General features: G+C 47.7%; 1 protein-coding gene across 10 annotated transcripts in view; it reads right to left on the reverse strand.

The window, feature by feature from the left end:
* Positions 1–9,302: 9,302 nt before the first annotated feature.
* LOC115536946 (microtubule-associated protein 4) overlaps positions 9,303–25,803 on the reverse strand; it is a 73,028-nt gene continuing 56,527 nt past the window's right edge. For 4 of the 10 annotated variants that reach the window (XM_030348441.1, XM_030348437.1, XM_030348438.1 and 1 more), the window contains 11 exons: positions 24,106–25,397; positions 22,935–23,213; positions 20,624–20,846; positions 19,777–19,836; positions 18,300–18,550; positions 17,967–18,017; positions 16,047–16,139; positions 15,597–15,678; positions 15,200–15,300; positions 14,306–14,489; positions 9,303–13,468 (listed from right to left, as the gene is read on the reverse strand). In XM_030348441.1, the coding sequence (XP_030204301.1) occupies positions 13,461–13,468; positions 14,306–14,489; positions 15,200–15,300; positions 15,597–15,678; positions 16,047–16,139; positions 17,967–18,017; positions 18,300–18,550; positions 19,777–19,836; positions 20,624–20,846; positions 22,935–23,213; positions 24,106–25,397 (2,624 nt within the window). In that variant the 3' untranslated portion in view covers positions 9,303–13,460. The remainder of the gene's footprint in view (positions 13,469–14,305; positions 14,490–15,199; positions 15,301–15,596; positions 15,679–16,046; positions 16,140–17,966; positions 18,018–18,299; positions 18,551–19,776; positions 19,837–20,623; positions 20,847–22,934; positions 23,214–24,105; positions 25,398–25,803) is intronic. The other 6 variants (XM_030348436.1, XM_030348435.1, XM_030348433.1 and 3 more) reach the window with 6 other exon arrangements.

Raw genomic sequence — 25,803 nt, forward strand, 5'->3', positions numbered from 1 at the left:
TTAATATAAATAACTTATCTGTAGGCACTCTTATAAGATGTTTTTCAATACAAACAACACAGATACATACTACTTTAAAAGCAATATTCGATAGTTTCTGAAATACAGAACTGTAAATATTATTGTTGTTAGAATCAACATTTTGCACCTAATATATAACTAACATTTGATGATCAAATGTATTTGTAAAACTATCAGAAAAGTCTAATAAAACATTTAATCACGGTTCCTAACATGTTGTTGTTCATTTTATGTGAAGGCTGAGTGGCTGTAAGCTGTCAGAGAGATGCTGTGAAGCTCTGGCCTCAGTTCTCAGCTCCAACTCCTCTAGTCTGAAAGAGCTGGACCTGAGTACCAATGATCTGCAGGATTCAGGAGTGAAGCTGCTCTCTGCTGGACTGGGGAGTCCACACTGTACACTGGAAACTCTCAGGTCAGGGTTAGGGTTAAATGTGTCTTTGGGTCTGTTTAATATGTAGGGAGGATCCAGGACTAGGTGGGCTGTGATCTAAAAGAACAAACGTCACGTGTCTAAGATCCCCGACAGATTCAGCATCATTATTAATTTGTAGGCTGGGTTCACCGTGTCAGTGGAACACAGATGGGAGGATGAGAGGCCAGAGGAGGAACAGAACTTTAAAGGACGAGGATTTCAGGAAGATTTCAAAATGTTGTTAGTTTGTGGGTTTTTGCTATGAGTTAACTGGTTATTCTAGCTGACAGAATTCTGGCCAGCTGATGTGAGGGTGAGGGGTTGCTGTCCTGCTAACTTCCAGCATGTTATGTATGTTATATGTTATGTAACACTGGCCAGCTGATGTGAGTGTTAGGATTAGGTGTTATGTGTGTTCTGTATGTTATGGATGTATATATTATATGTTATGTAACTCGTAGGAGTTGTCATTAGTGTAGACATGGTGATGAGGCTCTAGCCGGGCTGTGATCTGAATATAATCATAAAGCTTTTCATATGGAATGAATACTTTATTCACCTCTTTACTTTAGTATGAACCATTCTCATCCAGATAGAATAAATAAAGTGTGTGTGCGTGTGTGTGTGTGTGTGTGTGTGTGTGTGTGTGTGTGTGTGTGTGTGTGTGTGTGTGTGTGTGTGTGTGTGTGTGTGTGTGTGTGTAGGTTGTCTGGCTGCCTAGTCACACAGGAAGGCTGTGCTTCTCTGGCCTCAGCTTTGAGCTCCAACCCCTCCCATCTGAGAGAGCTGGACCTGAGCTACAATCACCCAGGAGACTCAGGAGCTGCGCTGCTCTCTGCTGGACTGGATAATCCACACTGGAAACTGGACAGTCTCAGGTATTGATTGGATATCTCACCACTCAGGATAAAAATCTCCTACAATGATTCAACCCACTGCTAGATGAAGTGGTTTGAAAAGGCAGCTGTAACTTATGTTGTGTAGAAAGCCGCTCTCACTTTATCCCCCCCCCCCCCCCCCCCCCCCCCAGTGTGGAGCACAGTGGAGTGTGGAGGCTGAAACCAGCTCTAAAGAAGTGTAAGTATGTGTCAAACTAACTATTGAGATGGAAAGTCCATCCACACAGCAGAGATCCTTCTTGGAATGAATATGATGGTTGACATCATGTTTGTTATGTAAAAATGTACATGATCAGAATCACAATTAATCCTGTATCAAATCCAATAGAATCATGAAAACACCGGATGTGATGGTAACTGTCAGTTTTGCCAATGGATGGTATTCACACAAGGTTTGCCTTGATGTTGAGAGTGGTCTGGGAGCTGTATCTCAGACATGGGAAGGATGGACATTTCGGGACACATCATCAGTAATGTACTTTTGAATCAGCGGGGGGTTTTGCCTTTCAACACTATACACCCTCATCAAAGGTGGCCAGCTACAGGGTGATCAAGCCTGAGCTTGTGTCCCATGCTCAATCAAGAGTATTGCCTGGTTGTTTAAATGGCGCGGCCCACGGGACCATGCATGGCAGGGGGGCCCTCTTCCCTGAGTCAGGCCTAGAGCTGAACGCATACCTTGTTCCCCATCCTCCTGGAGGGTTCTAACCTGGGTTCTCAAATTGGGGGTTGGGCGGTGATTAGTCAGCGGGTCATGTGGACTGTCTTCGTGGAGCCTAAACAACGTTAATATTAAACCTAGGAACACAAGGTCAAACTCAAACGGTTACATTATCATGTAACTATTCAGGCATTTTCTGTAGGAAGTGCATTTTCTAGTTTCATTTATTACTATTATTAGGACATTAGACAAAACACCATAATAACCAGGGGCCGGTTGCACCAACTGGGCGTAACTAAGCCTGGTCGTAACTGCTAAGTAGGTCTTAGTTACGACCTGGCGTTAGAATGGAACTGACGCCGGTTGCACCAACGGGACTTACGCCTGGTCTTAACTATGCCCGGTCTTAGCCATGCGCGGCCATGTGAATGTTCCATGGTATGCGCATATCACCGCGTTGCTAGGATACCTCTTGACAACAGCTGTTTACTATTTTACTTGACATGCTGTTGGACACCGAAATAAATAATTCATTCGTTCACTCATTGTCATTCATCAATTGTGTTAATGCCTAACAATAAAACACTGCAAACGAATATAATTAAAATATGTATTTGTAATGTCTGGTTTACGACGAGCAGGCATTTAGACGGGAATGGTTCTGTAGGAGAGATTTGTTTAATGTGTCGGCCTATATAAAACATATAAACATAGTTAAAACAACATTCACAACTGATTATAAGTTGAGAACGGACTAATCGGCCAGCGATATCTTCCCGACAGGCAGTCGATCTGTGAACACTGATCATATCGCCGGCTGTGCTTTGAAATGCAGTTTAGCGAAGCGTTGCAAGGATGGTGGTAAAGCTGCATTGGATTGGATGTAATTGCTATAGAAACAGCCTGGAATTTCAACTCTACGCCTGCCCCTGACCAGGCGTAGGATTTACGCCTGGTCTTAGTGAAAAGAACGCTAAGCCCAGTTGGTGCAACCGGCGTAACGGTTAGGTTGGACTTAGAACGCCAAGTTACGACCAGGCGTAGTTACGACCAGGGTTACGCCCAGTTGGTGCAACCGGCCCCTGGATACTATTAATCAACATCATACTTGTATAATATATAAAAATATGGAAATCATGAATAATACTATTATCTTGTTGCTATTGTAATTATTATTTTTATAATTATTATAACTATTTTTAACATTAGACATAGCACATCATATTCATGATAACGTGTTTATAACAATACATGTATTTCATCTACGATTTCAGCTAGAATGCCATTTTTATCTTTAGGTGTGACAATGTTTGTTATAATAATAATAATAATAATAATAATAATAATAATAATAATAATAATGATGATTATGATGATTGATTAATAATGATGGTTTTGCAGTCTAATCATATCTGTTTCTCCCGTCAGATGCCTGTGAACTCACACTGGACCCAAACACAGCCCACAGACGATTCTCTCTGTCTGAGGAGAACAGAAAGGTGACGCGGGTTGAAGACGACCAGTCGTATCCGGATCACCCAGAGAGATTTGACTCCTGCCCCCAGGTGTTGTGTAGAGAGGGTCTGACTGGCCGCTGTTACTGGGAGGTAGAGTGGGAAGGACATGTTTATATTGGAGTGGCATACATAGGAATCACAAGGAGAGGAGCGGGTAATGACAGCTGGCTTGGATGGAACAACAAGTCCTTGGTTCTTGTTTTTTGTGATGATGGTTACTGTGCCCGTCACAACAGTAGTCAAACAGCCGTACCTCTCCCCCCTGCTCCCTCTAGCAGAGTAGGAGTGTATCTGGACCGGCCCGCTGGCACTCTGTCCTTCTACAGCGTGTCCCCAGGTGGAGGAGGGTCCTCAGACACACTGACACTCCTCCACACCTTCCAGTCCACCTTCACCCAGGAGGACCTCCTCCCTGGGTTTAGGTTACGTAAGACTGGTTCCTCAGTGACTCTGTGTCCATTGTAGTTACACACACATACACACACAAACACACATCGTTCATGGATCTATAAAAAGATACACACTTGTACATATAGACCCATAGAAACACACACACACAGACACAAACATAAAACAGACACACAAACACACACACATATGTAAACTAGATGCACACACCCATCGTTCATTCATTTATAAACACACACACACGCACACACACACACACACACACATAAAAACACACACACACGTGCACAGACATACGTACACAATACATACACACACACACACTCATCGTTTATTGATCTAAACACACATCAGGTCTGTGTGCCGGTGGTAAGCAGCGGGTAACATCAGTGTCTCTCGTGGTTAATCTTTCAGCCCTCTCTGTGTTCAGCTGGGCTGCTGAGCGTCAGTTAGTAAGAGTAAGTACAATCTATTTATAATAGTACATTTATAACAGTTTGCACTGACCGAAGTGCTGTACATAGTGCATTTAGTAGGCAAACATGAAGGCAAAATAACATTAGAATGAAATTAAAATTAAAAGGAACTACATAAAACCCGGACATTCACACACAAACAAAGGCAGTAGTGTAGAGGTCAGATAGTTAATGGGGAGGGAAAGCAAGGTTGATGGGTTTTGAGCCTTGATTTAAAGGCATAAATGGAGGGGGCATCACGTATGTCGGGTTGCAGTTGGTTCCACAAGCGCGGAGCAGCTACTGCGAAGGCCTGGTCACCTTTTTGTTTGAGTCTAGATCGGGACAGCCAGTGAGAGGAAGCAAGAACAGGTGTGATATGCTCCCACTTCTTTGATCCGGTCGACATTCTTGCTGCTGCATTTTGAACTATTTGGAGGCGTGATATGAGGGACTGAGGGAGATCAAGGTAGAGGGAGTTACAGTAATCCAGCCGTGATGTTATGAAAGCATGGATAATTATTTCCAGTTTGTGGTATGATAGGGAGTGCTTTATTTTAGAAATGGTTCTGAGACCCCTCTAATCTGAGAACCAGATTAGAGGGGGCCGCTTGGGTCTGGGGGGTCCTCACAGTCCTGACGTTATTGAGGACCAGCTGTTAGGGGGACGTTTGAATACCTGTGGACCCATGGACGTACCTGTAGTGCATCGGGTTGTTGAGAACCATGAAAGGACTTTTAAGATCTTCCTTTACGTTAAGCATGTTGTATTTACTTTCTAATGTAAAATGTGTTTTAATTGTTGATTGATGGTACATTATTGCACTACAATATTGTATCTATTTTCAACTGTATGAAAGGAATCCGATATCAGATTTTATTTTGTCATGCCTGACATGGAACCTGATTAAAAGCAGATTTAACCTCATAATCATAAATTATAATAAGTGTTCTATGGGAAAGGGTAAAGATGTTCATGTTGTGAATGACTTTAAACTGAAGATCTTTGTGTTCTGTTGGGAACAAGGCAACATGTTCAGATATTAACGATACATGATTTTAATTGTTCATAAAGCATAATGTTAATAAACTACTCAGTCGATCAACTGAACGTTTGTGTGTTCAGATGATTCTTCACGTTTGTTCAGTTGAAATCCTCCAAGTCTTCTGGAGACGTTTCCTCAAACCCAACAGTGGAGTCTCCATTCACCCCTTCATCAGTGTGGAGGTAGGATATTACCACACACACACACACACACACACACACACACACACACACACACACACACACACACACACACACACACACACACACACACACACACACACACACACACACACACACACACACACACACACACAGGCCCGCCGACAAGGGGGGACAAACGGGTAAGTTGTCCCGGGCCCTGGACTGGCCCTGGAATGGGGGGGGGCCATAACTGGACCCCCATGAAGTTGGGATTAATTATTGTATGTATACTTCAAAATGTGTTGATTTAGAGAAGAGTGCTTTATTTGCATTCAATTAATGACTCCTAGATTGTTTGCCTTCATTGCCCTTGAAAAAACGGCCAATAACCCCCTATCACCCCTATGCCAAAATGGTTTGGTCTTTGGAGAAGAAAAAATACGACATCATTCCATTAGTGGTCAGTGCGCGAGTTGATTCAACATGCACAAGTCAGGAGCCCTGAAAAAAAAAGAAAGGCGAAAAAGAGAGGAAGAAGCCGAAAGCCTGAGGGGATCTCTTTATAAATATTTCAGAAAAGACTCAGGTGATGCTGCAGGTACCAGTAAAGGCAGCTGTGCAGTGCAGCACAGCCAGATAAGACACAGCCAACTTTTTCCAGCCCCGTCGTCAGCACCACATGAGCAAGTCACACGGAGATCAATATCAGACGGACAGGGGGCATTGAATAATTTGATAACCACAACGGCTTTATTACACTGTGTTTCATACGCCTATATCTAATTGAATCTTAGAATATGCACATTACCCCGCAAATAGGCCCATGTCCAAATCAAATGTTTCAGGCAGGCACGCGCTGCGCACTCCAATCAGGCTGAATTGATTTGAGAATCATTCCCAGTCAGCTGAATTACAGCCAGTGTAACGCGGCTCATGGTTTAAAATAAGCCAGTGGCATGGCAACATGTGAAATTGCCATTTAGATAGAGTTGGATGTAACGAATGGGTTATAAACGTGACGTTTTGGGGTAGCCTGTAACTTAGTTTCTGATTGCCGTTAACTTGAAACTCGCCAGATGAATGGGCTCCGCCTTGTTCCCCAAACATTCTCTGGAAGTTCAGCGGACATAAACGCGGGTCTGGCGATAAATAAAAGTACCCTTGACATGATTCCCCTTGGTCAAGTGAAAAATGGTCGATGAAATGTGCAGTTAATGAGCTCTAAGTGAATACAATAGCGTGAGTTTTATTGTGGTATGATTCTGAAAGCCATAACTTCACTCAGTCCATATCCATAGCTTATCCAATTAAAGTTGTAAATAATCCTTTTGGTTTATCCGTAATAAATGGGCTTGTCATCCCGACGTCATGTGTTTGGGAGCTGCACAAGGGAATTCTGTGGATGTGTTTCGGCGTTTGACAATTTTGGGAACAAAAAAAAAACCCTTAGACTTTTAAACTTTTGTAGTCTTTGGGATAGAGTTAGCCAAGTTGATCAGTCTATTCTTTTCTGTGTTAAATCGTCAAATTAAGGGGTTTTCAATTTGTTCTTTTTTAAATGGTTCATTTTGACCCCTGTTAATTTAGATATAGCCCTTTTTATCGAAATATGTTCGTTATATGTTACACTAACCCTATTTAAGGGTAGGGTAGGGACTGAGAAAGTAGAGGTTCTCTCAATGGGGGGGGGGCCCATTGAGAGAATTTTGTCCCGGGCCCAGCCAAACCTGTCAGCGGCCCTGCACACACACACACACACACACACACACACACACACACACAGTGGAGTCTGACTTTTTTAACCACACACGCATATACAAAAACAAAAAGTAAGTAATATAGTCAACTATATACATACACATGCTCACATACACACATTAACATACGCACACATAACAGTTACAATTAAGTTGTTATATAAATGGCATCAGAGTTAGTTAGAAGCTTCTACTGCTAACCCTCCAACGTGGTCAGGACATGAGTTTAACTTATCTAAATCACATACAGTTCAAGTTATGCAACGGTGCACCAGTGATGGATGGATTCAACACCAGTCAGAAACCAGTCAGACACCAGTGAGACGCCAGTAACGGCCTGATTCCACCGGACGCGTCACGGCAACGTTACGGCAGCGGCACGTCTTGACCGCGGTCACCGCAGCAGATAGGTTCCACTCTAATCAATGAGACCATTTCCACCGGGCGCAGCTGCGGAACGTCTCACCAGCGTCCCAGGAGCGGCGTGCCGCGCCGAAGCGCTATCATTCCGTAGCATTCCTATTTTTGCCGCGAGCCGCTGCTGAACCGCGTCAATTTCAACAGAGCAGATCGATCAGGGCAGGAAGTGAAAAAGTAAAAGCCATAGAGCATTCCGCTCAATTTTCAAAATAAAACACAATAAATAAAACACCAACATTATTACGTCATGACCGGTGGCACCAGGTCAGCAGTCAATCAATCAAAGGGTCTCAAATCATCCTTTTTATAAGAACAATGTCAGAAAGGACAAAGCCTGGCATTTAATTGCAGTAGTTTTGGGAGTGGAAGGTGAGTACATTAGGTTTAGGATTATCGCGGGATCTCGTGATCTCGCGTGAATACGGCTGGCTCGCAAGGCAGCGTTGCGCTGCCGTAACGCGCCCGGTGGAAATGCAAGCAGGGCAAAGTCGCGGCCAAGACGTGCCGCAGCCGTAACGTTGCCGTAACGCGTCCGGTGGAATCCCCGGGTAAGACACCAGTCAGACGCCATTCTTCCAGTACAAACAGAAAGAACTGAGGCCTCCTCAGTGCTGCCCCTGCTGGCCGGACCTCCACACTGCAGTCAAACCCAGGGCTCCAGTCCGCCTGAATCCTAGTAGCGACCTCAGCGGGTCTGTCTGAGGAGGCTCCATAAGGAGTGTGTTCATCACTCGTGGTCGACAGTACCGCATCCTGTAGGAGAACCCTCCAGAGCTTCTTCAGCTCCTTGTCTAGAAAGTATGCATTCTCCTCACCCCTTTTGAACACAACAAACATCAAGCAGAACTTTACTCTGAACTAACTGCAGGATATCAGAAGCATCGGTCCTAGATTTACGTCCCGCTTGTCTAAAGAGGGAAGCCTGGAAACTATTAGCTCCACAAGAGATGCTTTTAATAGTCATGTAGAGCCAGGGGCACCACTACAGATTGTGGGTCCTGTAAGAGCCTGAAAGAATATATTGGGCCTCCACCAAACCACTAACACCAGCCAACAAATTTAACTTGAAAATCTCCCCTCTTGATACTTGGCTGTTTAAAATTGGTTGGTGCCTCTATTAAATTATTTACGGTAGCCGGTAATCGACTTGTGTGGACTTCCTGGAAACATGGACCTACCGATAAGGCACAGACTTGGAAAACAGTATTTGTTAATAAACTCCCGGTACGCTATCCAAGTTGTTGATGCATCGTTTTATGTGTAGGTACCCTAATCATGCTACTGCAGAGGTTTGGTGCCATTTTGAGCAATATTAGTGGTTAAAAAAATGCAGATTTGGAAGCGATCGCAGTGCCCCTAACCAATAACATGGAAGCCATTTGGGCTGTTACATTGCTCCGGGCAACTTTGGGATAGCTCTATACTCGATTATCAATGGAAAAAGCTGCCTGGACGTCTTATTTTAATGGGATTTTCATGCCCGAAAAAGACCCTGGGTTAAATTTTCGCCCGAAATACACTTTAAGGGACTGAATGAAGCAGTTCAATCAGGCCACTCACACATATTTTGGGAATTTTTTTTCTCTTTTATTCCATGTTTAATAATCACATCACTAATGAACAAGTAATCACAATAAACACTTCTCAAAACAAAATAATTCAAAATCAATGAAAACAAAGAAAAGCTAAAAGTCTGCGTTCCCCATTGCGATGCTTTAGGATTCATTAGTTTGCATGTTTGGATACAGAGGGGGGAAGGAGCAGGTGCTAATACAGATGCCAGCAGTTGTGTTTCAGAACTTTTGTTGGCGTGGAGTCGACCCATGAGCAAGGTGTGCGGTAATGTTGCACCATCGTCATGTTAACCCCAGTATGCGTGCACTGGGGCTTTCCCATTACGCTGAATGCATTCCCCTCAAAGAATTCCCTTGTGTGCCTCACCATATAACCCCCCGACACATAGCGTCCGCTTGACCAACAGGTTTTATCGAGCATTAGCCGGAATTGGTGGAGATTTTTAAACCGTCATGTTGAAGACATATTTTAAACGTTTCAGTTAGCGGTTTCAAGGAAATAAAAAAACACAGTTTGGTGCGTTAATGTGGACAATTCAACAAATACTGATTAGCCGTTTAAATTATGTTTAGTAGCATGCGTGTTCCTTGGCTACTAGAGGCCGCCAAAAGATTCTGGAGAAGCTTGAGCACGGGCATGAGTTCGCCCTGCTTTCTGTAGACGTCTGACGTCAGGTCACCACCAACAGACTACTGGTGCACATCGATAAATACGGGCGCGTCTCAAGTACGTTACATCGCAAAGACATTGTTTCATTTCAGCAGCCTCTTAACTACAATAAAAGGCTGATTTGCTCAGAAATAATAATAATAGTTCTGCCGTAATAGTAAGTGTGGCATTTGTAGTCAGAAAAGTCATCATAAAACATCACAAAACCGTTTAAGTTACATGGACACACTTTCGTTAACAACCGTGTAATTATTTTTGTCTGTCATCGTTGTTTTGTTCATATTTTTGTTCCGTGTGGCAAAGTCGAACGCACAAATCATAACACATCTATATACATCCATGTGCAATCTGACGAGGAGGGTGGTGACCGAATCCTAGATGAACTCTGACAGGAGCACACCACAAGGTTTACCAGGACCACCATGACCTGACAGGAGCACACCACAAGGTTTACCAGGACCACCGCGTTAACATGTTTCACTTGCACAAGAAACTGCCCATTTTGATTAAGTAATAAGTAAACCTGATTTACTGCCAAATCTTTTCGCTCTCTGAATTGACTCAATATAAAAGGAGACAAGTTTTGCGGTCAAAAGCAAACATGAACTTGACCCTGAACTTTATCCAATTGGAGGAACGGGGAGGCGACAGTGATTTCACTTATTGCTCGGTTGAGGAAAGCAGGCAAAAATAAAAATAGTGATTAAAAATAAACTTGCAATAGTCATAATATTTTGAACGTCGTTATATTCCTGTACGACTTCTCCAAGCCAACCTTCATTCATAATCATTAAGGTGCAGTTACAAGTGTCCATGTAGATTAAAATACGTTATATTAGGGCTTAGTATAACGACATGACCCCACCATAATTACCACGTGGACCATTATGTTATCAAACAGCTGGAGGTTGAGACTCCATTTTGATGTCCGTGTAAAACAGTGATAAGGTAATGGCTGCCACGCGTGTAATTCAAATTTGTTAGAATGACCGTGACAGAAAAGTTCAGAATGACCGTGATGGTCGTTCAGGACTATGATAAGACCGAGTTCTCCCTCTTTTGTCCGCGTCCTGGCTTTTAGTATTTGAACGAGGAAACACAGCTTTAATAACCGTTTAATATTTTTCCCAAAGATGGCTATACATAACTTTGCCACAACGCTGCAAGTCGCTTTGCACATTGGCTGCTTCTGGGTGTAGCACTAGATCACCTGGGTGTAGCGCTACATTAGCGGGCGTGGCAATAGATCACCTGGGTGTAGCACTAGGTTAGTGGGCGTAGCACTATGTTAGCAGGTGTAGCACTAGGTTACCTGGGCGTAGCACTAGGTTAGCTGGGCGTAGCAGTAGACTCTGGCCATGCATCACGAAGGCAATTAAAGAAAGCATCGAATACATTGCTGAACAAATACGAGGATTAACCTAGTTGGGTTTTCCAGCGCCGATACCATACAACTACAGTCTAGTCCGTCTACGCATCTGTCTGGATACATAAATACGTCTACAGTAAGAGCTCTGTTGAGCTCAGACTCCCAATGACTAGCGGATTACACCTCGTCCCTGACTCTGCCGACACAGTGGGGGGGACTTTAGGAAGCAATGACATTCTAGGCACAAGGGGACACCATTTGACTTCAGAGCGTCTCCACCGACCAACACAACATCATCCATACACCATAAAAAGGTTCTCCACTCGACTTAACTTTGTCCTTCCCTTACACTTCCTAGACTTGCAACGCTTTCTTCTTTGACCAAACGCAGACTTTTTTGAAACACAAAGACGTTCTGTGAGTCATTGTGATGCTAGGATGTACGGTGACTGAACTGGTAGAAGATCGTTGATGGGTAATTAACATCCGTCGCTGTTGCATCATTTTAAATGAGGCCGTGACCAAAGACCCATTCAGAAGTTAGTTTTGGCCATTTTTCATTTTACTGTTCCCTCTTGTCACATTCTATTTCCCTCCTCCTCTCTCTCTCGTCTGCCTTGAGTTCAAAGTCCTGTGCGTGATTCAGGAGATATTAAGTGCGTTAACGTCGAAGGAGCAGCCGTAATATTGTACAGGAACACAACATGAAGAAACACCTCCTCTCAAACAGAAACATATTAAGAAAAAGGAAACCAGATTAACAAAGAGAAGACAAGATGCTACCATCAGCGTTAAGGTATTATTCACTCAAACACGTCATCACGAACACAGAACATCGCCCTAAAGGTCACACAGCCTAACTTGGTAACTGGGTTTTTTCTCATGTTTTTGTTGTTTTGTTTGTAGCGTGTAGCACAGCTCTCCTCTAGGGAGAACGACGGACTCAGAGGGAATGGATTCAAACGGAGCGTTGAAACACAAAGCACACAGGCAGCTTGTAGACAGGGGTCACCGGTTACTGGGGTCACATCACCCTCCCGAGGTTAAAGGTCAAGGAGAGGCTATGGTTATATGACATCGGCCCTGGCCGCTCAGAGGGAGAGAGAGAGAGGGGGAGAGAGCCTAGGAGAGTCGTCCTCTGCATGTGGGCGGTCAGAGAGGCAGCGAAGCTATGGGCATGACGGTTTGCGTCAGAGCACAGGTAACATGCAGACCACCCCCACTGACTACAGGAGGAGACCTTCTACGGTGCTCTGGCGGCTGACGCATCGCCGCCAGCCCCAAACTCAAGCCTATAAAGTCAGGACAAGGTGAGCTGTGATTATGGGTACCACAGGACAGGACAGAGGGAGGCAGATCTACTGCAGTTAAACCGAAAGCGCCTGATGATGATGGAGATTATGTGATGAGGGCACACACGGGAGCACGGAGGAGGAGGTCGGCTGCTCAGGCCGACGGATCGACTTCAACGCGGAGCAGTGGAGCTGGGGCATTAATACGGGGGGGGGGGGGCATCAATATGACTGAACATCACCAGGGTAACGGGACAGGGAAGCTAAAACAGGGGAGGGTTTGGATCCAGCTCCATCACTCGGACCCCCCCCGGTCTGAGGAGTTTGGGGGGGGGGGGGTCTAGGGGCCGCATTGAGGCAGTGTGTAGCGAGGAAGTCACTGGGGGCTGCGGCGTGGGGCCGAAGGGAGCCGAGGGGGGGGCTGATGATCGTAGCTGATCGGGGAACATCCGGGAGAGTATGAATGAGGGAGGAAAAGGAGATCAGGGCGTGGCCGAATCCCCGGGGGGGGGCAGGAGCAGGTGACCAGGGCGTGGCCGTCGGCCCGGGGGGGGGGATGGAGCAGGTGTTCAGGACGCTGGCCGCGCCGTGGTCCTTGAGCAAGTCCAGCGGTTTCTGGCCAAGGTTGAGCGTGAGAGACTCAATCTGCAGCAGAAGGGTTGAAAAGAAGAGGAAGAGTGAGAGAGAGAGAGACAGAGAGAGAGAGAGAGGAAGAAGGAAGACAGGAAACGTGGTAATTGAAAAGGAGTGAGGAGGATGAGGAGGAGGAGGGGGCGTGGCGTGGTGGAGGTGACATGGGGCAGAGGGACAGCAGAGTTAGACGCCTGTAAGATAAGAAGTCAAGACGGCAGGATGGTCAGCTGTCTGGGGGGGTCACACTAACACAAACTATGATTATATCAATAATGGTAATATTAATATTATATACTTAACTGGAGGGGATGGGTCAGGCTAACATAGCAGGGCCTCAAACTACTAACTACATAATTACAATATAGTAACATAAATGATCATATATACTGAAGACCATGAAACAAACCGTTAGACCCCTACCAGCTAAAACAGAACCACATGCATGGGGGGGTTTATATTTATAGCATTGTGTCCTCATATTGATTGAACCCTATCAGCGGAGTTTGAGTTAGTCCAACCGCTGTAGGTAACATGAGACGATACATTACAACCATCTCTCTCTGGACACATGTAGACAAACTACATAAACACCCACAATGTCAGCTATTGCTGCAGTCATTACTTTGTTCATCATTCAATTGCTCACTAGCATACTAGCATAGTAGCGTACTAACATACTTACGTATTACTAGCATACTAGAATACTAGCAAGAAGCCTTGGCTAAACATTTTCAATCTATGCTTCGATGACCGTAATCTGATGGATAAGTAAACAAACTTTTTTTTTGGCATTATGTTCGTTAAATTTTTAACTGAAATATAATCTATGCTGTCGGGCACTCTGGTGCCCCCCAGTGCTCAGGCTTGGTACTGCAGCCTGTTGCATTGCGGTCAACAGTATTAGAATATAACCCTCTCTACATCTCTGGTGCAGGGGGATGCATGTAGTGAACGCCAGGAGATTCACCACACACACACACACACACACACACACACACACACACACACACACACACACACACACTTACTGGTTTCGGGGATGAGCGTGTCCAGGACCGGGGCATCACAGAGGCCCTCGCCCCCACAGGCGCCCCCTTCCTTCAGCCCGTTCTCCTGGGCGGCCGCGGCGGGGGCCTCTTGGGGCCCCGGCTCAGTGGACACAGAGGGGGCCTGTACGCTGCCCTCCTCCGCCGGCTCCTGGCCCCCGTCACCCTGGAAACACAAACCAGACGCACAGAGATCAGCGACCGCTGGAGGAGCAAGGGACCCTCATATACCCCCTGCCCTCAGAGGTTAGGGGGGTCATTCACATTCATGGTCCTGGGTCAGATCCATGGTCCTCAATTCAGACTCAATAGGTTTACTCAATAGAAATATTACATTAAGGCCCAATCCCATTTCTACCCCTTACCCCTTCCCCTTACCCCTCCCCCTTGTTTTGAAGGGGTAAGGGGTAGAAATGGGATTGGGCCTTAGGCCCCTTACGCCTTACCCCTTCAAAACAAGGGGGAGGGGTAAGGGGAAGGGGTAAGGGGTAGAAATGGGATTGGGCCTAAGGATCCAGACGACCCCTATAATAAACACAAAGTTTTATTGCTACCATGTTTGGCCTTAGATTGACTGTTTTTCTAATTAAACGAGTTCACGAGTTGTTCCCGAAACATCTGGTTAACCTTCAGGAAGACTAGTCCACAAACTACCCTGATGGGTTCATCAGTCATAGATTTGCTGACCTCTGCAAACTCCCAGATGCGCATGAACCCATGGGTTCATGCACATCTGGGAGTTTGCAGAGGTTTTGTAAATCCTTTTTCAATCCAAATGTAACTTGGGACTCGACACACAGAGTGTTCATATAAAAGTGAGGCATCAATAACAAAGTACAGAGCATGGATCGACCGCGTGGGGGGGGGGGGTCTCACCTTCCCTGCGGTGCCCAGCAGGTTGTCCATGGAGCCCACCTTGGACTGAGCCTTGTCCTTGAAGTTCACTTTGTGAGACTCGATCTTCACCACGCCACCGCCTGAAGGGTTATATGATGTTCAGGACAACGCTCAACAGCTAGTGAGCAGCTAGAGAAGAGCTAGTGTGTGAGCAGCTAGAGAAAACTAGTGTGTGAGCAGCTAGAGAACAGATAGTGTGTGAGCAGCTGGAGAACAGTTAATGTGTTAGCAGCTAATGAGCAGCAAGTGAGAGAGCAGCTAGTGAGAGAGCAGCTAGTGAGAGAGCAGCTAGTGAGAGAGCAGCTAGTGTGTGAGGGCGTGTCAGAGGGGCGTGTCAGAGGGGTGTGTCAGAGGGGCGTGTCAGAGGGGGCCCCACCTGGCTTGTGCTTGATGTTGTCCTTGGAGCCGCACTTGGAGGTCACCTTACTCAGGTCCACCTTCTTGCTGAGGATCTGAACCTGAGAGGGAAACACACCGTAGGAGGAACATGCTTATCTACTCTTTACTGGAGCTACATCATGCTAACTGAGGTAGCATTCCCTGTGGAGCAGAGCGGAACTGGGAAAAGATCCCAACCATGAAACCTGTTGTGGAGAACAGACAGGAACGTTAACCCTCGTTAAACCAACACGAGATGAGAGTATTTCGACACAGTGGATGTGAGAAGCACAGTACGTGACTTGGTTTGTGCAATTTATGCCGCCTTTCTCGCTGATCATCACCCAAACCCTTGAGGCTGATGTTCCGGTGGTCCCCTCCTCAGAGGACGGGGGGGTGGGGGGGGTGTTCACCAAGTCTCTGACGTCGGAGGGGCGGAGCTACTTACGTTCCCGCCCCCGGGGATGTGCTTGAGGTTCTCCTTGGAGCCCAAGCGAGACGTGATGTGGCTGAAGTCGGGCTTTCTGAAGTCTAGGGAAACCTAGACGCATACGGTGACCACCACAGAGGGGGAGGGGGGGGGGGGGGGGATCAGGGAGGGAGGGAAGGGAGGGAGGGAGGGAGGGAGGGGGGAGGGAGGGAGATGATGCAAGCGATCGAGGGATAGGAAAATTTAGGACGGAGGAAAATGAGGAGATAGGAGACAGAAAGCAAAGGAGAGGAGAGCAGGGAAGAAGGAGGGTTAGTGAGGGAAGGACAGCAGAAGACAGAGAAAAGACTCTGGGCCTAAATTAATTAAGGGTTATAGGGATGTTCACGATTAGTCGTGCACTATTATCTTGCCAGAAATGTACCGATAAGAATTACACCCCAATTTTTGTAATATTATTGATCAAAGTAAATCAATGTGTTGTTGCCTAAAATATGTTAACTCAATCATTATAAGTATTTAATCTTATCATGTTTATAAATCTCAGCAGCGATCTTCACTTCAGTAACATTCAAGTGCGGCCTTTCAGCTCAAATGGTCACTACAGGACCGTCTAGGATCCGGAAGTGTTATTCCTCGGAAATGTGGACTGATGAGGGTACAGAGAGAGCCGGGTAAGTAGGGTGCTACTTGGTTTGTAGGGTGCTACCCGGTTAGCAGGGTGCTACGTGGTTAGTAGCCTGCTACTAATTCAGCTGGGCTGACATCTGACGGGGGCATATTTCCCTTTTACAAAGGGTAAAAGGATAAACCAGAGAAGAGTCTCAGACAGACAGCTTTCCCAAGCAGCAGAGATGCAAGTCATGTTGAGGGAAGGTATGTGACGTTGGCTTCAGGTGGTGTGGTAGATGGTGTAAAATAAGGATTAAGGAGATGTTTGCAACAGCTGGGATATTTTAGATAATGAAATAGCTTTGCATCTCAAAGCCGCTTTACAAAGTGGAAAAATAAGAGGCTGAAGGCAGAAGTGAAAAACACATATATACATATTAATATGGAAACATACACACGCAGATATATAGATAGGTGTAGCGCCTGTTAGGAGGGGGGGAGGGGAGAAGGGGATTGGTCGGATTGAGGGCCAATGGGAAAGGTTCTGAGGCCGGTTTCGAATGTGGAGCGAGCTGGGACTCCCTCGGAGGGGTTTGGACGGGAGGCTCGGAATCAGGGGAGAATCGGCACGGAAGGAACGGTTTGTAGCGGTCCTGAGTTTGGTTTGGGATGAGGAGCCGGTCGCAGGTGGTTGATCTGAGGGAGCGGGTACTGGGGGAGCCGCAGGTCCCTGAGGGGGGTGGGGGCCCTCGTGGTGGACAGTCTTGAAGGTGAGCCGGGGTATTCTGCAGTCAACGCCAATGTCAGCCAATCGGGAGCCAGAGAAGGGATCCAGTAGGGGATGGAGAGGAGGGCGTTTCCATGGTTACCACGAGGAACGCCACCAGGAGGATTTGTGTTACGCTGCTCGGTTCGAGAAGTTTGGCCGTCATCTCGTCTCACCAATCAGACTGTAGCTCAGTATCTGTCGTCCCATTCCACCGAGATGAGACATGTCTCTATTGGTTTAACGTTACTTTGGGACTTTGCACAGTCACCTGCAATGATGAAACACTGAATGGCCCTGCTCGCTGCGGGAAGATGAAGGATTATGGCATCTTCATCGTTCATAACTTTGGAAGCAGCAGGGGCATTTGGGATGTATTCCTCTGCAAGCTTGTTGGGAGGTTTCAGAAACACAACAGATGTGTTTGCATGAGAGAGCAAGAGAGCGAGAGAGAGAGAGAGAGAGCGAGAGCGAGAGCGAGAGAGAGCGAGAGAGAGAGAGCGAGAGCGAGAGCAAGAGCAAGAGAGAGAGAGAGAGAGCGGGAGCGAGAGATAACTCACTTTAGCGGGGTCTTTGGCAGCTGCAGCCTTGCTCTGAGCGGTCGACGACACCTGGGGAGAGAAGCCCACCTGGGTCAACAATACAACAAAAACAACAACAACAACAACAACGGGGGTGTCGCTCAAAGCGAACCACTTCACTTCTCATGGTGACCAGCATGGTGAACTCTAAATTCAAGAATTGTGAGCTCCTGGATACCTGAATTTCCCTCAAAGGATGAATAAAATATCATCTATCTATCTATCTGAAGTTCTTTATTTGAATGACATTTGAGCCAAACACCAAGCAACCAATCAGAGGCCTCCTCAGGGGTCAGCTGGGCGTCAGCCTACCTTCACTCCTGTGTGTGGGACCTTCGTCTTCTCCACGGCGCCCACCTTTGAGCGGACGGCCTTGGGGTCCGGACTGGGCGCGGTCCCGGGGCGGGAGGCGCTGGTCCTGGCGGTGGAGGAGGAGGGGGCGGCTGGGCGGGGGGCCCGGGACACAAGGGTCTTCCTCTCTGTGATGCTGGCGCTGGCCGGTTTGGGGGCCCCTGTGCGGGAAGCGCCGGCGGCGGCGGTGGTCCGGGGCTTCGGGGGGTCCGCTGCAAAGGGACAGGCGTGTTTACTTTAGTGTTAAGGTGTCCCTGAGCGAGCCACCTCACCCTGACTGCTCCTGACGAGCTGGCTGTCACCTTGCGTGGTTCACAGCGCCGTCGGTGTGTGGAGGTGTGGGTGAATGTTAGCAGCTAGGGTTAGCGCTTTGAGTGGCCACCGGTTCGACAAGCACGGTATGAATGCAGTCCGTTCACCATTTACTCATCTTTTACTGTACTGATCTGCGGTTGATGTTCTCCGTACTGAAGCGCCACCGGACTCAATGGGCTCCTGACCGACCCACACATGCTGTTATCTCAGTCAATGAGACTCAAAGACTTACTTGTTCAGAGTTCACCTGGACTCTGCATAGCCAGCCCCTCCCACCCCTCCTACACACTTATAGTATGTTGTACGTCCTTTCACTTAAAAAATAGTACTCAGCCTCGTGTAGCATCTTATCCTAGCTATCTTTGTAGTATACTGGGAATGGGTTAACCTAGCGATTGTTAGTGCTTGGCCCTTGGTTCTATGAACTTCCATATTGTACCGACAGCGCTAAATTGTTGTTTCTCCTTCCGACAAATGTACTTATTGTGAGTCGCTTTGGATCAAAGCGTCTGCTAAACGCCCCGAATGTAAATGCACTTAAAGACCCCCCATGCTGTATTCTCCGCATGGCGTTCATCACCCACATCACCCCCCCCCCCCCCCCCCCCCTCCACCTGGTCTGGGGTGGGGGAGGGGCACTGCCTCTGAGCCGCAGGAGATTAGAGGGAGGGGGTGTCAGCAGGTTGGCTGAACACGGCCCACAGGACTGGGGGGGTTAGGGTCCTAATCCACAAACTGCTGTGCTCTAGCTTTTCGCTTCCCCTTTCAATAACAAAGCTCCCTTTCCGCCCCCGCCCCCCAGTCCGGGACCGTCCTGGTGTTTGTGTGTCCGACGCGTCACCCCCCAGCTCAGCCTCACTGACAGCTCTACTAGCGTAAAGCCATCCCTGGTCCCTAGTCTCTGACCATGGGGGGGCTCTACTCTACGCATAGGACTATTAGAGGTGTACAACTCAATTAGGTCTTTATTGATGAAATCAAGCCTGAATTAGCCTGAAAGAGACCGAAATAGCCTTTCCCTCACAGTGCAGCATGTATCCAAGCTGTACAAAACAATGCAGAAACAGGTTATAGCTGATAGTGCGAGTGTGTGTTGTAAGAGGGAGATTTATCGGCCGTGTACCTGAGGTCTTCAAAGGGCCCGGCTTCCTGTCCTCTCCCAGCTTACTGTCTGGCTTAGACGCTGCAAATAACCCGGAGAGAGGCAGCCTCATCATAACTAGTACAAACATCATAATTAGTACCAACACGATAACAATGAAATCAAGTCAATAAGTACGCTGGTATTGCAGTTGGGGTTTGGGTTACCCAGAGGGAGAGCAGAGAAGGACGATTTTGAAGATAAACAACCCTCAATTAAAGGACCTCTGCTCCCCCTGATGAACAACACTTACATACTAATACACCTTACATACACCGCCTTTAATTATGACCTTAACCCTACCACCTTTAATTAATGATCTTTGCTACACACCTTTAATTAGTGACCTTACATAGACCACCTTTAATTAATGACCTTAACTACACTACCTTTAATTACTGACCTTTGCTACACTACCTTTAATTAGTTAGCTTACGAACACCACCTTTAATTAATGACCTTAAATACAGTACCTTTAATTACTGACCTTTGCTACACTACCTTTTATTAGTTACCTTACGTACACCACCTTTAATTAATGACCTTAACTACACTACCTTTAATTAGTTACCTTACGTACACTACCTTTAATTACTGACCTTTGCTTTACTACCTTTAACTATTGACCTTACCTACACTCGCTTGGATTAAATACCCAACCTTCATCTTTAATAAAAAAAAGATATAAAAAAGATGAAATGCACAAAATAATTATAAAGAAAATGGACCAGATGAATTCACATTCCCACAACGTGTCTAATCCAGTGTTATTTGCATGTGTGCGTATGCGCCCGCGTGCGTGCGTGTTAGCATGTTGTGTCTTTCCTACCCAGGGGCTTCTTGGCGGCCGCGCTGAGTGCAGGGCGGGGGGCCGCCGTCATGCGTGCCGCCCCGGCGGTCCTGCTAGCTGCCGCGGTAGCGGTCTTGCTAGCCGCCGCGGTGCCGTTCCTGTTTGGGGCGGGGCCAGCCGGGGGTCGAGCGGCCGGTGAGGTGGTGACCTTTGACCCGAGGGCACGCCTCTCTGTTGTTGTTGTTGTGGTGGTTGTTGATGTCTACAAGGACAAGGAAACAAACACCAGAGGTCAATGGAAGACATTAGGGATGACCACAAACATATAAATCCATGCATATATCAATAAATATTGATCTTGGAGGAGATCCAAGCGCAACATTGTTCAACCAATGCATCGCAGGAGCAAAAAAAAAATTATACAAAAATTCTCCAAGAATCCCACAGGATCTCTTCCTGAGAGTGAAGTAACTAAAGGGTTCCTCCCACCTCTAAAGGGTTCCTCCCACCTCTAAAGGGTTCCTCAGATCTCTAAAGGGTTCCTCCCACCTCTAAAGGGTTCCTCCCACCTCTAAAGGGTTCCTCCCACCTCTAAAGGGTTCCTCCCACCTCTAAAGGGTTCCTCTGATCTCTAAAGGGTTCCTCTGACCTCTAAAGGGTTCCTCTGACCTCTAAAGGGTTCCTCACACCTCTAAAGGGTTCCTCCGACCTCTAAAGGGTTCCTCTGACCTCTAAAGGGTTCCTCAGACCTCTAAAGGGTTCCTCTGACCACTAGAGGGTTCCTCTCTGACCTCTAAATGGTTCCTCATACCACTAAAGGGTTCTTCCGATCACTGAAGGGTTCCTTAGACCACTAAGGGGTTCCTCCGACCGGCTGCCAGTCTAGCGAGCTCAGGAGGATGACATGAGGTGGCGGGGATGGATGTGTGGTCGAGACCCAGGAGGTGAATGCACTGAGGTGACCAGGACTGGGCCGTGTGTGTTGGGTTCTCCTCGTCTCTTGGCGGTGGGCTCTGCAGGTCATGCTCCACACACAGCCGAGCCCCCTCGCTAGAGACCCCGACTCACCCCCTCACTAGAACCCGACTCACCCCCTCGCTAGACCCCGACTCACCCCCTCACTAGACCCCGACTCACCCCCCCACTCCGGGGCGTTGCGTTAAGGTTAAAAAGTACCTGTTTATTTTGAGGGTTACCCGCGCAGTGTTGCAGTACAACGGGCCGCCACCGGAGGGCACTGTAAAGTCACTGACTTTAGGCTGGAGACAGAGCTCTGGAAGCCATTAAGAACGACCGGCTGGTGAGTAAGGGTGTGTTCGAAACCACCTACTTGTTTACTGCTTACTACCTACTAAATATTTGGCTTACTTCTCGAATCCTTAAATAATGATTGAGTAATCCATTTGAGTAATCGACGTTCAGAAGACCGTCCTTACTTAACCACCTCAGATGACGTGAATCAAATGACGTGTCAATAACCTACCGCTAAAATCTTTCCGGAAGTAGAAGACATTCGGATACTACTCGCTTACCTAAAACTCGCTTACTACGTTCTGCTTACTCAATTTGACGTCATACTTAGTAAGAGTAGTAAGCAAGTAGGCGGTTTCGAACACACCCTAAATGTTTAAACTCCTGTCCTATCATCATAAAACTAAACCTCATCAAGAAGAGAACCAGGGTGACTCCTGAGTCTTAGCATTGTGTAGCGTCATATCCTGGCCATCTCTGTTGTATACGGGGAATGGGTTAACCTAGCGATTATTAGTGCCTGGCACTTGCTTCTATGAACATCCTTACTGTACCCACAGCGATGTATTGTTGTTGTGGTCTATCTTCTGACTAATGTACTTATTGTAAATCGCTCTGGATACAATTTTGTAAACGCTCAATGCCTTGAATGTTTGGTTTTTTTTGTTCTTTGGCTCAAAACAAAGAAGCAGTAGCCTGACTGCTATGTTCAAGGCATTATGTTTGTATGTTCATCGTTTAATTGCACTATAGGCTCTTTTTTTGTATCGTCCTGTTTTGATCAGTATATGCCAATGTTGTTGTTATCAATAAAAAAACATTTGCACAAGGCAAGCCGATGTACTTCTCCATGTTGATAAGAGCATTAAAATGAGAAAAATTAATGGGACAAAGAAATCAAGGGATATTTAGCATAGAAAAAAGAATTGCGAGTAATCGCAATTGCTCGCGATTAATCGCGAGTTAACTGTGACATTAATGCGATTAAATATTTTAATCGCTTGACAGCATTAGTAAGTAGCTGTAACTCTTCCCCTCCCCTCCTGGGAGGGCGGGGCTTCCTGGGGAGGCTGGGCTTCCTGGGAGGGCGGGGCCTTACCTTTGGCCGGACGTCCCGCGGGGCGGGGCCGGTGCTAGGGACTGAGGAGGAGGGCCGGCCGGGGGCCAGGCCGGGGGCCCTCTTGGGGGCCCCCGCGGTGGGGGCGGTGGCCGGCCTGGCAGCGAGGGTCTTTTTGGCGAGTGGGGCTGAGATGGAGGTGGAGTTGTTGAAGGTGGTGGTGGTGTTGAGGGAGGAGGCGGGGCGCCTGGTGGGGGGGGCGGCCGCTGAGACTGGCCGGGCTTTGGTAGCGGGGAGGGGTTTGGTTGCCGTGGCAGCAGGCTGAGGGTGTGCCGCGGGGTGGGGGGAGGAGGGATTGAGGAGATGAGAAAGGAGGTGGAGAAGGAGGAGGAGGATGAGGAGGAGGAGGAAGAGGAGGAGGAGGAGGAAGAGGAGGAGGAAGAGGAAGAGGAGGGGTTGGTGGTAGAGATAGAGGAGGAGGAGGTAGAGACAGAGGAGGAGGAGGAGAAGGAGGAGGTGGTAGAGATAGAGGAGGAGGAGGAGAAGAAGGTAGAGACAGGAGGAGGAGGAGGAAGAGATAGAGGAGGAAGAGGTAGAGGAGGAGGAGGAGGTAGAGACAGAAGAGGAGGAGAAGGAGGAAGAGATAGAGGAGGAGGAGGTGGTAGAGATAGAGGAGGAGGAGGGAGTAGAGATAGAGGAAGAGCAAAGAGAGAAATAAGAGATAAGCGAAAACAAAATGGGGGAAAAAAAAACATTAAATGGAAATGGTCAAATGGCGCAAGCAGCCGTGATCATAAAATCATACAAACACAAAATAATGAGGCGGGTATAGTGAAATGAGTAGCTAAGCAACGGGTAGGGATGGGTTTCAGGCTAATTCATTACTCCTATGAAGGTAAAGAGAGGCGTGGAATAGGGCAAACCCTTCGAGGGGGGTGGGAGGGTTGTGACCAAACACCTACCTTAGTGGCTAAGAAGATTCTAAATCAAGGTGCGAGTCTGTAGATGGTATACATGTTTATATATGTTTATAGATGTGTATATACGTGCCTCTGATGAAACTTCAGACTATACCACCCTCTTCAGACAACTTGTCGATGCTAAATGATGTGTTTCCCGTAGTGAAATAGTGTTGATACTGCAACCCGATCCTGACTCCTAGCTTAGGGAGTAGCAGAGCTACTCAGGAGGACCAGGGACCAGCAGCACCTACCTTGGTCTTCTTCTCAGGACTGGAAGGTTCCTTCAGGCTCCCCGTGGGGGGTCTGGCTGAGGGCTTCTTGGTCACGGCGTCCGCTTTACCGGCCTTCTCCTTGCTGTCCTCCTTCTTCACCTCCTTCTTCTCTGCAGTCTTCTTCACCTCCTCCTTGGCTTTGTCTTTAGTTTCCACCGCTGCGGCGGCCGGCTTCTCTTCCTGCTGGAGTTCTGGTTCTGCCTCATCATGTCGTTCCTCCGTCAGCGCCTCTTCCTCCGTCTTCAGCTCCTTCTCCACCACGGAGACGGTGGGCTCCTGCACCTTGGGCTCCTCCACCTTGGGCTCCTCCACCTTGGGCTCCTCCACCTTGGGCTCCTCCACCTTGGGCTCCTCCACCTTAGTGTCCTCCAACGAGGTCACTTCCACCTTGGACTCCTCCACCTTAGTGTTCTCCAACGAGGTCACTTCCACCTTGGACTTCTCCACCTTAGTGTCCTCCACAGAGGTTACTTCCACATTGGACTTCTCCACCTTAGTGTCCTCCAAAGAGGTCACCTCTACCTTGGACTTCTCCACCTTAGTGTCCTCCAAAGAGGTCACCTCTACCTTGGACTTCTCCACCTTAGTGTCCTCCAAAGAGGTCACCTCTACCTTGGACTTCTCCACCTTAGTGTTCTCCAAAGAGGTCACCTCTACCTTGGACTTCTCCACCTTAGTGTCCTCCACCTGGTCATCCTCTGTACTCTTGTTGCTGTGCTTCTCGGGCGTGGCCGAGCCAGCGTCCAGCAGGGCGGTGGTTGGCTGTTTCTCCGGGCTGGGCGGGGCTTTAGAGATCTCTGTTCCTTTGGCGTCTCCTGCTTCCGGTTTCTCCGGCACCTCCGTCACCACGACCGCCTTCGCCTTCTCCGCGGGCGTGGTCGGCTCCAGGACGACCGTCTCCTGGTCCTCATGCGCGGCGCTCACGTGTATCGTCTTCTCCACCTTCTCCTCCACCCCTTTGGCCACCATGTCCGCCGGCGGAGGCTTGTCCGGTGTCTTCTCCACCCGGTCCTCCATCTTCTCAGCGACCTTCTCCGCCTGTTTCCCCTTCTCCGTCTCCTTCTCCGTCTCTTTTTCCTCTGCGGCTGCTGACTTGTGGTGTTTCTCCTGCTCCTCCTCTCGGGCGGCCAGCTCCACCCTCACGCTCCTCCGGTCAGCTTCGTCCAGCTGGACGTACTCGTCCAGCCGCTCCATGCCGTCGTCCATCTTGTCCTCCATGCTCTCCTCCATCTTGTCTTCCTTTGTGTCTGACTTCACTGGGGTCTGAGAGTCTGTGGGGGACAGAGACGGAGGCGGTGTGGTTATAGAGACAAACGGTGAGAGACATTTTCTACCACTACTCATAACCTAGCAACCACGTGTATCTCAACCTTTGACCTTGCAAACAGTCGATCGCTGGAACACAATAAGGAAAATAATGATGGAACAAAAAATATAATAATCAGCCAACAGCCACTCATCCCTGACGTTACAGCCGATCAATGGAAACGGCAGCGAGAAGCGAGGACGGGCATGGAGTATTATTGAGCGGACGTGTGATGGGGGAGCATCCATCACGGTCTCAGGGGTCGCCTTCAGCGTTTTGTACGCTGGATATTAAACATGCTTTTTATGTTTCTGCAGACAAAAGCTCTAAATATAATTGCGCTGTGTTTATGGTGATGGTTGACCTTCATA

This window comes from Gadus morhua, chromosome 23 (genome assembly GCF_902167405.1).
Source record: "Gadus morhua chromosome 23, gadMor3.0, whole genome shotgun sequence".
Taxonomy (NCBI): domain Eukaryota; kingdom Metazoa; phylum Chordata; class Actinopteri; order Gadiformes; family Gadidae; genus Gadus; species Gadus morhua.